This window comes from Lagopus muta, chromosome 20 (assembly GCF_023343835.1).
Source record: "Lagopus muta isolate bLagMut1 chromosome 20, bLagMut1 primary, whole genome shotgun sequence".
In the NCBI taxonomy this organism is placed as follows: domain Eukaryota; kingdom Metazoa; phylum Chordata; class Aves; order Galliformes; family Phasianidae; genus Lagopus; species Lagopus muta.
Window position 1 is genome coordinate 8156297 of NC_064452.1, and position 14688 is coordinate 8170984.

The 14688-nt window shown below is 43.4% G+C and overlaps 1 protein-coding gene across 6 annotated transcripts in view; it reads left to right on the forward strand.

The window, feature by feature from the left end:
- Positions 1-14688, forward strand: part of AUTS2 (activator of transcription and developmental regulator AUTS2) — a 663330-nt gene that overhangs the window by 265463 nt on the left and 383179 nt on the right. For all 6 annotated transcript variants that reach the window (XM_048967069.1, XM_048967068.1, XM_048967071.1 and 3 more), the window contains one exon: positions 11115-11216. In XM_048967069.1, the coding sequence (XP_048823026.1) occupies positions 11115-11216 (102 nt within the window). The remainder of the gene's footprint in view (positions 1-11114; positions 11217-14688) is intronic.

Sequence of the window (14688 nt, forward strand, 5' to 3'; positions counted from 1 at the left end):
CAAATAGATTTTCTTTGCCAGATACTTCAGCTCCCCTTTCCTGCTAACAAATTGATGCTGAGGTATATTATTATGACTTTTGCTTCCATCATTCAAGCAAGGGGAAAATACAATACATAGAGACGTGAGTTATATGTCAAAAATGCTTTTACTCTTCCCCCTCCGTTCCATCACATTATTAAATTATAGGAGAAATGCTATCATAATAGCCTCTTGGCCAAGTCACAGGGAGCAGAGTTATGGTTCCCTTGATAAATTGCAAAACGTTATTAAGTTTTGTTCTCTGGACTGAGAGTATTGGCATAAAAGGACATCAACCACAGTCATATTGGTCTTGATTGCTGCTTAATTGCTGCTTGTTTGTGTTAGAGATCATGTGGTTTGATTGATCTTGCCCTGCTTTTGTCATTATAGTTACAACTTCCTAGTTTTCTCCTTGTACAGAGACCACAGGATGACTTTTAAATCTTGAATAATTTATATGGCTGGCCAGTTAAACGGCTTAAAATAGCATTATATTTTTAAGCCAATAGCTCAACCTTCAAATCATTATTTATGCAACCAAGTTATTAAATATTTATTCTGGGCTTATATCGAACTGTGAAATAACAGGGCTCTTTTTAAGTAAACAGTGGCAAACATCTTGAGGTCCACCCCTGAATACTGATATTTCCTCCTTCAAATCGGTTGTTTACTTCTGCAACGTTATCTGGGTGTCAGCTTAGTGGCCTGCATTGAGGGGAAAAAAGGTTGACAAGACCTGTAGCTTAATTCAGGTGGGTGAGTATTGGCACTTCAGTCTTTTTCAAGCTCCATTCATGGAGCTGCTTCATACCCCTAGGTGTTCCCAAAACATCTTGTCTCATCTTGCAGCTCCTCTGTGCATGAGAAGTGACCATACTCTGGCCTTGCAACGAGTGGAACTCTGTCGAACTCTACAGAAGCCTTCCTTGGTTTAATGTTTCCCTCTTTAAAACAGGCTGTAATTTGCAGAGAGCTGCTGTGCTGTTGAACCTGTCACAGAATCACAGAATCATAGGGGTTGGAAGGGACCTTTAGAGATCATCGAGTGATTTGGTTCATCTTCTTACATACTTTGGTATTTCTTAAATAAGTTGCATGTGTCAGAGGCATCCAGGGGCCAAGCGAAGTCTTTAGGGAGTTGGATGTCCAACCACTGGGCGAAATGGGATAGTATTTCTGTTCTCCTTTTGCCTCTGCTTTCTTATCTCACCTGTCCTTCATGTACAACAGAAACAGGAACTCCTCAGAGCTCTAGGGGTGAGGATTGACAGAGCCCTGACGCTGCATTCTGGACCTGTTAGCAATAGCTGGTTGTAGCCTAGCGAGAAGGATCTGAGAAGAGTCCTTCAGGGTTGCCAAGAGAAAAAGGCTTTCCTCACTTGCAGTGTTGGTGCAGAGCTGCCAATTGGTTCTCCATGTTTTTTTAAGGAGCTGTCTTAAGGGCAACTGCAAAAAACCAGCTGCTGGGGAGGCCCTTGAGGGAATACACGTACACTGCCCCTGGTAGGACGTGCGTGGGGTTCAAACTGAATTAAAAGGTCGTGTCTTTGCCCACGGAACTTAAAATCTGTTATTCGGGACATACAAAGTGCGAGCTTAAGCTGATAAACATGTAGGACTTGTGCCTTGTGTAGGTCAGAATATGAGCGTAGTATGTCTGTGCAGACAAGGTTTGTACCAGGCAGAGTGGGCACCTGAACAGCTGTGCTCCAGACGTTTGTTAGTGGTCCAAAGGGACCCTTCCCAAACACGCTGCCCAGGGAGATCCTTGCAAGCACATCCAAGGTGGGTTACAAATGAGCTCAGCATGGGGGCTGAGGAAATACTGAGAGGCAGAAGTGGGTTCCACCCTGACGGGCCCCGGCTTTGGCTGCCTCTGAGCACATCAGCTGGACCCTCCTTCTTTATCCTTCTCTTTGTATTCTGAGAGTCTGGGAGCTGTGTGGGGAGATTGATTGGTACAATGGAGCGCTTTGCAAGGTGTAATTTTAAAGGCCGTATTTCTCACTGTGCAACCATCAAAATGCAAAGGGTCAGAAGAAGCCTATATTTTTTTGCAATTCAGCTTTTAAAGTGTGCTGAAATACGCTTCATTGGTTGCAATTGCCAACAGCTTGCTGTTTGATACCACTCCTAACAGGAGCTGGGGAACAGAGCAAGTCTGTTACACTTTATATATTGTATAATGTATGTATGATTCTGGGGTGTGATGAGTTTATGCCAAATTTATCTTTGATTTCTGTATAAACAGCATGGAAAAAAAATGATGGGCTGCATTCTCTGTGTAACTTAGATAAAATAGAGCTACAGAGCTACTTCAGAGTACCTTCTGTGTGCTATATATCTAAGGTTGCCCAAGCATATAATGAAGGAGAAGAGGATCTGGAAATAAATGCCCGTTCTCTTTACCCCCCACCCCCACTTTGGCAAGGATGCTGTTTATTCTTAGCCTCTGTTGCTTCTGCTGTTGCTACTGTGAGCAGAACACGTTCCCTTGGTGTTGCTGCTATAGCAGTGCTAGATAGATAGCCAAATTGTCCTCAGGAGAAGAGGGGGTGTAGCTGCTTCTTTCAGGAGGATCTCCTCCATTTGGGGCATTAGAGGATGAGTTCCTCTGCTCTGACGTATTGAGCGAGTACGGCAGCAGGAAATGGCCACCAGTGCTTCTGATGGACTTGTTCTGTAGTTCTGTATCACAGAGCTAATTAGATAATTGTCTATAGTTACTTTGTCCACGTTCTGTTAGATTTTGATTTGTTGTTGACAGAAATAGGAAGACACGTGTGTATTCATTCTTGCTTTTCATGGAAAAAAATCAGGAAAATAACGTTCTATTCTCAGTAGAGACAGCAAAGAAACAAAAGCTAACATCTTCACTCTGTTGCTTTCCCTCACATTGCCACACAGGTATGCCAAATGAACTAGCTTCATATTCTGGGGAGGGCATCAGATCCCAGGTGGTGGCACATAGCCCCGCTCCTTGGTGGCTGGCAGCTTCTCAGAGCATGTGCATCAGTTGTTCTAAGATTAAATATCAAGACATGCACAGAGGGCCTCTCCAAATGTTTTATTGTATCTCTCAGGTAACAACATTTTTCTTCCCTGGTGTGAAAAATGTCTTTGTATTAATATTTTTCAGAGTCCATGCTCGCTGTGAATTCTTTTCTCGTATTTACTGCCTAAAGTTGTGCAGTGTAAATATTCTTCCTCCTCGTTACCTCACCTCTGATTTGCTTTCCTTGCACTGCTGCTTTCTTTAGCTATCTGGACAGCTATTGTGGCAGTGAGCAAAGCTTTGCTAGGAGTGTGATGGAGAGCTCTTGCTTAGAACTTCAGCTTTGGGTGAGATACAAGTGCTGTGTGACTTGTGTTTGTCTGATTTGTGTTAGTAGCAAGATTTAAATGAAAGTATCTAAGTGACAGCTGTTAATCATTATTTAAATCACAAGTAACAGGCCTGGATTTACGTGCCTGGATTCTTTTTTTCTTTCTATGCAGTTCTCTTTTTATTTGTTCTCCTACAATCAGATTTGTTCTCAGTCATTGAGAAGGTATTTATTTGGTAATTAAAAATCGAGCCCTGCGTGAATCTACTGCTGTTCTCTGACTAATGGAAGATACTTTGAGTGTGGATTTTTGGTTGGGTAGGAGAGGGACTGACATCTTAGGCAGCACTCAGTGGATGTTCCTGCCGTGCCTATGGGGCTGTGTGCTGCAGTCATACAGACAAGGCTGTAGTTCAGGTGCTGAGAGGTACATCTGTGGAAGCTCAGCTGACTAGAAGAGTTAAATGTTTCCTTCTGTTTTCCAGATATCATATAAAAAGCAGTGCCCTGTAGTGTTCTACCTCATCGCCCTTCAATTCGCTCGTGTTCTACTTCTCATTTCTATAATCAATAGCTTTGTTGATTCGAATCAATTATGCTTCTACATGACTTGTCATGTTTTGAAATCAAACAGATACCACATTTTGAGGTGAAAAGTGTGTTTAAGTGCAGAATAGTGCTACAGTACATGTTTTAATTTGCTGGTGTTTTTCCACCCTGATGAGTGAGGGGGGGTTGGTGGGAACTGCAGTTGGCTTTTGCTCCTGGAAGCATATCAAAACCAGTCTCCTCCAAGCATGTGAACACACTGACATTGGAAGACAAACAAGTGTGTTGAACCTGTCAGGGATCTGATGGGTCAGCTTTGCTGATGGGGGCTGGAGATGCTCCCAGTGCTTAAGCTATGGCATTAGAGACATCTGATGCTAAAGAGGCTTCAGTGGTCCATCTGTTCCTACTCTCCCTATTGTAGGCAAGCATCTCTGGCTGCCTGACCATAGCATATTCTGCACAGGCACAGTTGGCTGTTGCTCCTTTGGTGGCCTTTGGAGCAGAGCAGCCATGGGCAACTGCCTTGTGTGCCGGTACTTCTGCCTAGATCCACGTCTGCTGCACTGGGGAAGAATCAGTGATTCCCAGTAGGAACAAAAATTCACATTTTAGAGCCAGCCTTGAGTCTAGGCTGCTAGGGAAAGCCTAGAGAGCGAGTGCAGGGAAGTTCTGTATATGGAGGAGCAGATATAAATGTCCTTGTGTTAGGTGTGACAGACTTCTGCTGTGGGTTTCTGATGCTGTACCTGTTGAGACTTCTGGAGTCAGGAAACGTTTCTGATGCAGGAATTACGGGTCTGTTCACCAGCCGATCTGAGCTCAAGAATATATTCTTCCAGGTAGAAGCTGGATCAGACAAGTTTTAGACTATCTTGCCCTTGCAAAAGCCGTATAAATAAAGAATGACAGGCAGAACTGAAAGCCTAATTCCCCTCCCTGCAGTAGGGTTATGCCATCCCTTGGAGAGCAGGTGTCCTCTTCCTCCAGGGCTCTGGTAAAGGCTTAGCTTGCTGGCAGCACTATAACATGGAGAAGCGTTAGTATTCATAACTTTAAAGTATAATGTAGTGAAATAATCCTTTAATTCCATATGGTGTGGAAGCTCAGGCGCCTCAAAACTATACCATAGCTTGAATTTACTGCTGCCAAATGGTACGGGGTTTTAAATTAAAATATATTATATATATGTATATATATATATATATATATTAAAAAAAAAAAAACAAGCTGAGAACAGCCACATTAGGGTGTTTTTGACACAATATATAAGCTCTGTGAAAAAGGCTTTTGCTAAATTCTCAGTAGATTTATTTATTTTGCTTTTTGTTATGTGCTAACCAGGCACTGCTGCTATGGAATTATCTGAAGTGGCTTAGGGATCCAGCAAAGCAGACTGTGGTCTCAAGAGGGTGATGCTCCCTGTACTTTGCGGGCTCAGCTGCCATTTTATTCTCCCTTATGCCTCTTAAGGTGATCGACTGTCACTGTCCTTCATTCTTTTCCTTTCTGAGGCAAAAGGCAGCAGAGAGCTGTGTTGTTATGGGTTATCCTTAACTTTTATGGCTTACATCCCATATCCCTTCCTCATTTCCCAGAAATATGCAACTGTTGTAGTAATTACAGCACTATGGCACTGCTATCTCAACAGCCCATGGTGCAGCTGCCCTGCAGGGTAGCACAGTGATACGTCCATGGTGGTTTGCACCATTGTGATTGGCTGAATGTTCTTCAGCAAGGAACTCATCCATGCCAGGTGACCTTCCCCTGCCAGTGCCCAACCACCCAACCTCCCTCTCCTTCCTTCCTCGGCAGGGCAGGGAGAGAAGATGGAAGTTCTTGTGGGTTGGGGTCAAGACAGGAGATTTTTGGCTGATGACCGCCACAAGCAAAAAATGCTTCCTTGGAATCATAGAATCATTAAGACTGGGAAAGACTACTAGGATCATCATGTCCAACTGCTGACCCATCCCCACCATGCTCACTAACAGTGGCCTCAAGTGCCACACGTACTCTTTTTTTAAACATCCCCATGGGCAGTGACCCCACTACTTGCTGAGCAGCCTGTACTTCTTTCTGAGAAGAAATGTTTCCTAGTATCCAACCCGAACCTCTCCTGGTGCAACTTAATGCTATCACCTCTCATCCAAGCACTTTTACTTGAGAGCAAAGGCTGACCCCCATCCCCACCAGCTCCTTTCAGGCAGCTGCAGGGAGCAGTGAGGTCTTCCCTGAGCCTCCTCTGCTCCACTCTGACCCATCCCAGCTCCCTCAGCTGCTCCCCATCAGACGTGTGCTCCAGAGCCCTCACAGCCCTGTTCCTTCTCTGGACACACTCCAGGGCCTCAGTGTCTTATAAGGATGGCAACTTACGAGTGTGGCTACCTCAGTACTGCTTTTCTCAGTAGCTCAAAGACTGTTGATCAGAAGTAAATACCTACCTGCATAAATAAATAAGCAAATAAAGACGTAATGACCGTGGAGATAACTTGTGACTGTCCCCTTTTAATTTTCTGAAAAGAAACTTGGATTTGTAATTGTATATACTTCATCTAGTCAGGGTTATTTGGAGCTATGCATTCACTCCTGCCAGTTTGATGTAAATCGTGCAAATCAGATTTCTGTTAAGAAAATCCATGGGAAAACCTTTGTTTGTTCGGCATCAAAAAGAAGAATTGGGAAGAAGGAACACAGAGCCTGCAATTATTTTCAGTTTCTGGAGAGGGAATGAGGTGTGGGGAGATAGAATCAGAAATAAAACCTGATGCCAAACTTCTGCTGGCAGCTGTCCTGCCAAAGCTTATTTGATTTTTCTTCCTTTTCATTAAAAAAATAAATAAAATAAAATAAAATAAAAAAATAAAAAACCCCACAACAGTTATCCAGTTGACTTCCAGTGTTGTCCAACAAACTTAAAGACAATACTAGCCAATAGGTTGTACAGCAGGAGAAAAGCTTTCTAGAAATACAGTGAGGTGATACTGGGTATCCCCACCAATACGAAGGGAAGATGGGGAGATGTGGGTGTCAACGGGGGTGCCCAGTGCCATCCCAGTTCTGGCTTCATTGCTGTGCTTCTCCCATTGGGAAGGCCTTGAGGTCTTTGTGAGTCGGCAGCACTCCATGTTTTTGGGGATTGGGACTGAAAAAACTGCTTTTTCTCTTTGTGAGACCTTCATGAGAGCCCAGTGTGTGGATATTTATTGCCATCGCAACTGTGGAGCCGCACTTTCTTTTTGCCATCCCTTCTTTGTTCCTTGCTCGGTGCAAGTGAGAAGAACCTGTGTAAATGCTGGAAAGCCCTCAGTCAGACACTGTGTAAGAACCACGAGAGTTCCATACTGGCTTTGTTTTTTCATTGGTCACCCTGACAGGACTGGTACAGGAGCAAGACCTGTGAATGGAGCACTTGAGATGTCTTCCATGCAGGAGAACTTAAATTTGGGGGGGAAGTTTTTTAGGGATGCCATGTGCCTCAGGGCAGTGCACCAGGTACCAGCTGACTGAAAATACAGTCTTACAGATCTTTTCTTAGCATTTCTGATATTTCAGCATCATATTAAGAGGCAGAATCTGTATGAGGAGGCTAAAACGAACCCCTGCCCGTCCACATGAAGTGTTCTCACGTGCGTTTGTGTGTAACAAAGTTCTTATATAAGACAGTGGGCACATTTCCATGCTTTATTATTATTATTTTTTAATTTAGCACAGATTGATGGATTTTGCAATAAAATTTAAACTCTCAACAGTTTGGCGTATGGAGCAACTCAGAACGAAAGAAAGGAAAACATGAAAAGCTTATAAATCTGAACTTGGACTTACTTCTGAGTTTTCTGTCTGGTCTGTACAGCGCACTTTGTTCCTGCAGTGTTTCAGATTTGGATACCTTGGTTGTATCCCTTAATGCTTGTGAGGTGTTTCCAGAAGAATGACACCTATTGTGTCTCTTCTCCTCCCTCTCCTCTTCCTCCCCTCTTTCTTCCTCATTACAACAGCAGTGGAAAAACCATCGTTGAGCAGCTGTTGACAAAAGGCTGAGTCAGGGAAACTTGATCCATTTTCCTTTGGGTGGTTAAATTTTAAACCTGGGACCATATAATTACAGCACCTCGAGGTCCCAGATAAAATCTGGGAGTTATATATGGAGCATTAGACTTCTTGAATTTGTTATCCTCTCTACCGCCTCCAAAAATATTACCTAAATCTGTTAGATCTGTCTGATAAACCATTCCATTTGGAATAAAAATGTTTTTACTTGAGGCTTTCTGGCTGAGCTGTGGAATATTTTATTTATTAAATTGTAAACGTTTGACAAATAGCCCAAGTTCTTATGTTTTCTTTGAGCTGAGAGTACAGCTGTGCATTTTGTTGTGCCTTTTTCTTTATTATTTTTTTGCAGTTATGCTCATGCATTGCAACTCAGTTGTTCATCTGAGTTCTGTGTACTTTGCCCTTTCTTCTGGCTGATAGAGAATAGCAAAACTGCCTTTTTTTTTTTTTTTTTTTTTAACTCAGTTTAAATCTTTGCCAGGCATTGGACCTTCTCACTGCAGAAGGAGGAGGTGCAGGGTTTGGGTGAGTTTGCTGAGTTTCCTGCAACTTCTTCAGTGTTCTGGGTGTCTGTTATGACTTTGCTGCTGTACCATGAACTGTGCAGCTCTAAATGCCCACTGGCTTAACTTCCATATGACTGAATCCCCATGCAGCACTATTGGCTTGGGGATGAGTGGCTGGATGTCTGTGAGGAGAACCTGGGGGTGTTGGTTGATGCTTGGCTGAACATGAGCCAGCAGTGTGCCCAGGTGGCCAAGAGGGCCAGTGGTATCCTGGCCTGCATTAGAAATAGCGTGGCCAGCAGGAGCAGGGAGATGAGCATCCCCCTCTATTCAGCTCTGGTGAGGCCGCACCTCCAGTACTGTGTTCAGTTTTGGGCCCCTCACTACAGGAAAGATGTTGAGGCCCTGGAGTGTGTGCAGAGAAGGGCAACGAAACTGGTGAGGGGTCTGGAGCACAGATCCTACGAGGAGCGGCTGAGGGAGCTGGGATTGTTCAGTGTGGAGAAGAGGAGCTCAGGGGAGACCTCACTGCTCTCTGCAACTTCCTGAGGGGAGGCTGTGATGAGGAGGGGTTTGGCCTCTTCTCCCAGGCAACAAACAGGACCTGAGGAAATGGCCGCAAGTTGTAGCAGAGGAGGTTTAGGTTGGACATGAGGAAAAGCTTTTTCTCTCAGAGTGGTCAGGCACTGGAATGGCTGCCCAGGGAGGTGGTGGAGTCACCGTCCCTGTGACTCTATGATTCTGTGAATTGGCTTTTTATTGGATAATGTCAAGAAATATCACCCTGCTGTGCTGTCATCACACCTATCAGAACCACAGAATGGCCTGGGTTGAAAAGAACCACAGTGCTCATCCAGTTCCAACCCCCTGCTGTGTGCAGGTCGCCAACCAGCAGCCCAGGCTGCCCAGAGCCACGTCCAGCCTGGCCTTGAATGCCTGCAGGGATGGGGCATCCACAGCCTCCTTGGGCAGCCTGTTCCAGTGCCTCACCACCTCTGAGTGAAAAACTTCCTCCTAATATCTATGGCTGAAAAGATGCCACAAGATCAGGAATAAAAGTCCTCAGAGGATGGATACCCACAGAGTTGTTTTCTGGTGCAACATGCAACCAAGACACAAGAATCCCAGTTAAGATTTAGAGCTCTTGTAGGCCATGCATGTCTTAGCCTTAGTCACATCTTGGAGAGAGTAATGTGAAAGAGCATCAAGCAGTTATGCTTTCAGCATTGAATGTGTTTGGTTTTTTTTTCTTACCAAATGAGACTAAGAGATGAAGGTTAAGCAGTTTTGCATACACCAGACCACATATGAAGTTTGCTGTTGCCAAACTGGCTGCGGTGATTGTGAGAAACTGATGGTAACCATTGGAGTGAGGATATTCCTGAGTGTATTCCTGTAGTGAGGGAGAGGAGCGATGTGTGTGGCTGGGATATAGGACAGAAGTGTGTGTCTTGAGCCTCTAAAAGAGAGTGTGTATTTCTGTGTGTGCTTGTGCAGAGTGTTTGTGGGTGAACCAGAATGAAATGAGAAGAGAGAGAAGTGGGGAAAGGATGGTGGAGAAAATTCATGGGTCAAGAACTTTCGGTCACCAGTTGTGAAATGGAGATGAGTGTGGTTCTTGTAATTATGTACAGTCTGAATAGAAATTACTACAAAATATGGTAGTGTTTATTTTATGAATGCAATCATAGCTGCCTTACAAACTCATTAGGAACATCGCTGCATGTTTTCTCCTCATTTGCTTCAGCTGCCAGCAGTTCTAGTTTGTGCTTTTAAATCTAAATTTCTGAAACTGACTTTTTGTCAGCATTAACCTCTAAAATAAACAATTTTATCATAGTCAGTTCAAACAAGGCACTCAAAAGGTTAAAGCTAGCTTTTAAAAAGTGCTAGCAATATATAAGGAAAGATGTGTTAGAAGAAAGGGATACAGAGCCAGCATTGCAGTAGATATAGGTCGCATATCATCCTCTTGCAGTATATATGTGTATGTGATTGTGGGCTTATGTATAATGTACGTGTATGGGAGATGCTCATTTCAGTACAATGCCATTGGCCTGCACAATATGCAGGTGTGTTCTCAATTGTTCGGAATATGTAGCTCGTTATTTTTTTGTTTTTCAATGCATTGCCATGCCAGTAATGTGTGTTAAAAAGGATTTGAAAAGCAAAAGCAATCCAATAGTTGATAAATAGATCATGTTTTTTGATGACCCTGTGCATAGCAGGGGGGTTGAAACTAGATGCTCATTGTGGTCCTTTTCAATCCAGGCCATTCCATGGTTCTGTGTTTTATGAACACTGAGGTCAGCCAAGAAGGTTTTATGGTACAAGGCAATGTTGTTAGGAATGAGTGCAGCAAAGGCTGTTCCATCCCCTTGGGAGATTTCCATTGATCTGAGATCCTCAACGCTGTAAAGAGGGAGGGATTGATCCCAGGTGCTCTTTGTTCTGATGGTAACTTTACAAAACATCTTCTACAGCATAAATAACTTCAGACAACTAGAAGGTCACAGAATGATGGTTCTACTCTGTGGTCTCCTTGGGACGTGCAGATTTCCTCCTTCAACGTGTTTGGGAACTGTCGTGCACCAAGAGCAGGGGACTTACCTGAGCCAGGCTAAACTCTTGCTTTCTCTGTTTTCTATCTTTTTTGCAGCTCAAGCCAGGTCAGAACAGCTGCCGAGACAGTGACAGTGAAAGCGCCAGCGGGGAATCGAAAGGTTTCCATCGAAGTAGCTCTCGGGAAAGGCTCAGTGATGTAAGTAAAGCTCCTGCAGCCAAATGCTGTTCTGCTTGACCCTGGTGTAGTTTCAGAGGGCCCTGAGTTGTAACAGGATTTTGTCTGTGGGATGGTTTGTTGCTAAAATTCCCTTCGCTTTCAGGAGCGAAAGGGGAAGAAGTAACTTATGTCACCTGTCCCAGTTCAGTCAAATTCATTAAGCTTGGTACAGTGTCTGACTGTGTGGAAACGCTCATTCATTCAAAAATAATTGAAGGCCACTTAATGAAGTTACAGTACTCTGCATAGTCGAGAAGTGAGATGGCCTCTTTTCGCCCCAGTTTGGGGAAGGGAAATAATGCATTTCTTCAGGGGTAAATACTGTCTTTATGGAAAGTAAGTCTAGAGATTCTGGTATAACTTATACCTGATGAACTGATATAACACGGCCAACAATAGCATAAGCTCTGCCTTTATTGCTCTGCCTAAAGATGGCAGCTCTACAGAGAATGCTTTTCTCCAGTGAAGCATGCTGCCCATTCACTGAATGACACGCGTGAGTTATTCTGACATATGAATAAATACAGAAATCTTTTGTTGCTGCAATTAGATTCTTATTTATTATGTGTACCATCACAATCCTTGAGTGTTTTATTCATGGCTTTGTGTCCTCTGTGCTTACATGCTTTGCAACAGAGAATATAAAGACAGCGTCTGTCCCAAAAGAGTATCTAAAGTGGGGATTTTGTAGGTCAGATCCTTTGCTGGTAAAAACATAGCTGCATCAGTCAGACTAATTTATATCAGCCAGCAATCTGGCCCTACTTTTAACTAACCCACATTTTGGAAATGGGGATTTTATTGATAGCATGTCCATGTAGATTTGGATGACAGATACCAGATGGTGTCCTGTATAGGCCAATCCAATAAAATGGAATTGAGCACACATTAAAAGCAATACCTTTGTAAAGGATACATTTTGTTGTGTGAATTTAAGCCTGAAGGCATACAGCTAGCCATTTTTGCTGAGTTGTGCGTATTGCTGGAACAGCCACTTGGTTTTCTCAGTGAAGGTCTAAAATCTGTTGTGCTCTCTTTCCTCATCCCTTTATCACGTTATTTTAGGGGCCCGTTCTTCTGCTATAACCATCCTTTAAGAGTGCATCGAGTTACACACTTCAGATCCTGCTCTCATAGCTTCCAGGTGAGGGTGGCCTCAGTGCAATGAGCTGCCCTTGGAAGAGGAGAATGGAGGAGGCAGTGAGTAAATGCTCAGTATTGGTAGCAGTGGATGGCAGCTGACCATCAGCCTGTCAGTTTTGCCAGTTTGCTCTGAGCCCTGTGGCAGCTTAGAAGAGATGAACTTCACAACTACAGAGCATCTTCTAGCAAAAAAAACCCAAAACACCTCTCCTTACAAAGCTGGCTTTGATTTCATCTCACTGCTCCCTTACAAGTGTGCTGCATGGAGAGCTCTGAGGCTCTACTGGAGCTTCTCAGCAGTGCGGTGCCAGGCCTGGCTGTGAGCACAGAGCCCTGATTCCCCTTCATCTAAACACCTTTTTTCCCTTCTCATACTCTTCCAGTAGTTTGTGTTTGTCTTGGCACTATGGCAGGTTAAAAGGAAGGGGAGAAAAAACACAACTTCCTTAGTGCTACACCCAAGAGAGGGCACAGGGATTCACAGGTTGCTGAAAAGGAACATTATTCAAATATGTGTGAAAACATATATTTTAAAGTAAAGTTATGCATAATTTACGTTTTGCTTAATAAGAAAGTTCCTTTATGCTTTGATAACTGATTGCAATACAAACGTATCTTTCTGTGTTCTGGTGTTGCCAGTTCAGCTGAGATTTCACAGGCTGTTGGGAGGTATGGTGTTCTTTGTTGGCCTTCTGCCTCTCCCAGACCCTTTTGATTAAGAAAAGTAAATCCTGTTCTGCATTTCTCTCTCTTCTGAAGACAGACACCCTACTTTATTAGACAGGGCCATGCAAAGACATATTTTGCTTCATATCTAGTTTTGGGAGAGCCCACCTTGAACTGTGCTTGTATGCACCAAGAAGCATCATTAGCTTAATAAGGTTAAATGTTTGATTTTTTTTGTTATTTTGGAAGAAACGAGTTGTTCTAATGGTTACAACAAATGGTTATCCAGAATAAAAAGTACAGCCAGAAGACCAACCTCTCTCTGAAGATCCTGATTTTAAAAATGCTCAGGAACAATACACAGCAAGTGTGTATTCTGCTTAAAATTGAAGGGAAAAAAAGGTAACACTCCAGACAGATTAGCCCTGAGGTCAGAAAGCAAAGCTGGGACTTGAAATACGATGAATCTCCACTGATACTGCCCCACAGCATTGTAAGATGGCTACTGCATGAAAATATGTATAATGAATGAAGAGCATATAGTCTAGGTGGATGATCAATTTTCAAATGCCTAGTTTTAAGTAAGCTGTTGAAACAGAAATGTTAGCTTTGTGAGCTTTAATGTGGAGCCTAAGTGATAGCTTAGTGACAGATGCAGAACGAGGGAGACAGTATAATGAATATCCAGTTACACACTGACATGTCAGTGTCTTCGTTCCCTCTCCTGTCAGATATCTTTCAACTCTGCATATTGTAAATGTACCTACAGTCCTTGGGTAACGCAGATTGATGCAAAATGTGTTTACGAGGGATGACTCTTTTCCAGGCTAATGAGATCCAAGCAGGTAATTTGCAGCATTTTCAAGAGAAGTGGTCAAAAATGAAAAGAAGATAATTCAGTGGAAAGACCAGGTTAAACAGGAGGCTTTTCCCATAATGAGGCTTGAAATAGCATCAGAGAGCAGGAAGGGGAATATCCTGTGTTCTTGTCAGATACAATGCAATGCAACTGATTTCCATCGGCTCCTTTCTCTTCATCCCCCACGTGTGTGCACAGGCACACATCCGCACACACCTCTGCCAGAGAACATAATTAGCAGGCAGGCTGACCTCTGCTAGACTGGGGATAACGACTGCCCAAGTGCTCCTTTGCAAGCATTTGCCAGTCCCCCAATACATCTCCTTGTCTGAATCCCATTTCATAAACCCTTTTTACCCCATATTGTATGTTTTTGGAATGCCAACTTGTTTTTCTCCTTTGTGGGCAGAGGTAGCTCCAGGGGCCTGAAGGAGAAATTGGAGAGCTGCTCCTGCTTTATATATAGGGTGCTGCAGTCAATTTAATCTCATCAAAATCTTGCCAGTAGTAGAATTCATTTTGTTGAGATCTTGCTTGGAGACAAGATGGCAGCGCTTTGCCACAGCTTGGAGCTCAGTCAACTTGTTTTTCTTCCTATTTCTGTATGTATTTGTATTTAATTGAATTGTCCTGCTTTGGAGTGCATGAGGTTCCTTTTAGCCGTGTTTTACAAGCAGCCAAGAGATCACTGGATGGAAATGTGAGAATTGCATCAGACCTAGATGATAAACGCACAGAGTATTTGGGGATTCAGCCCACCATCCCACTAATCAAAATCAAACC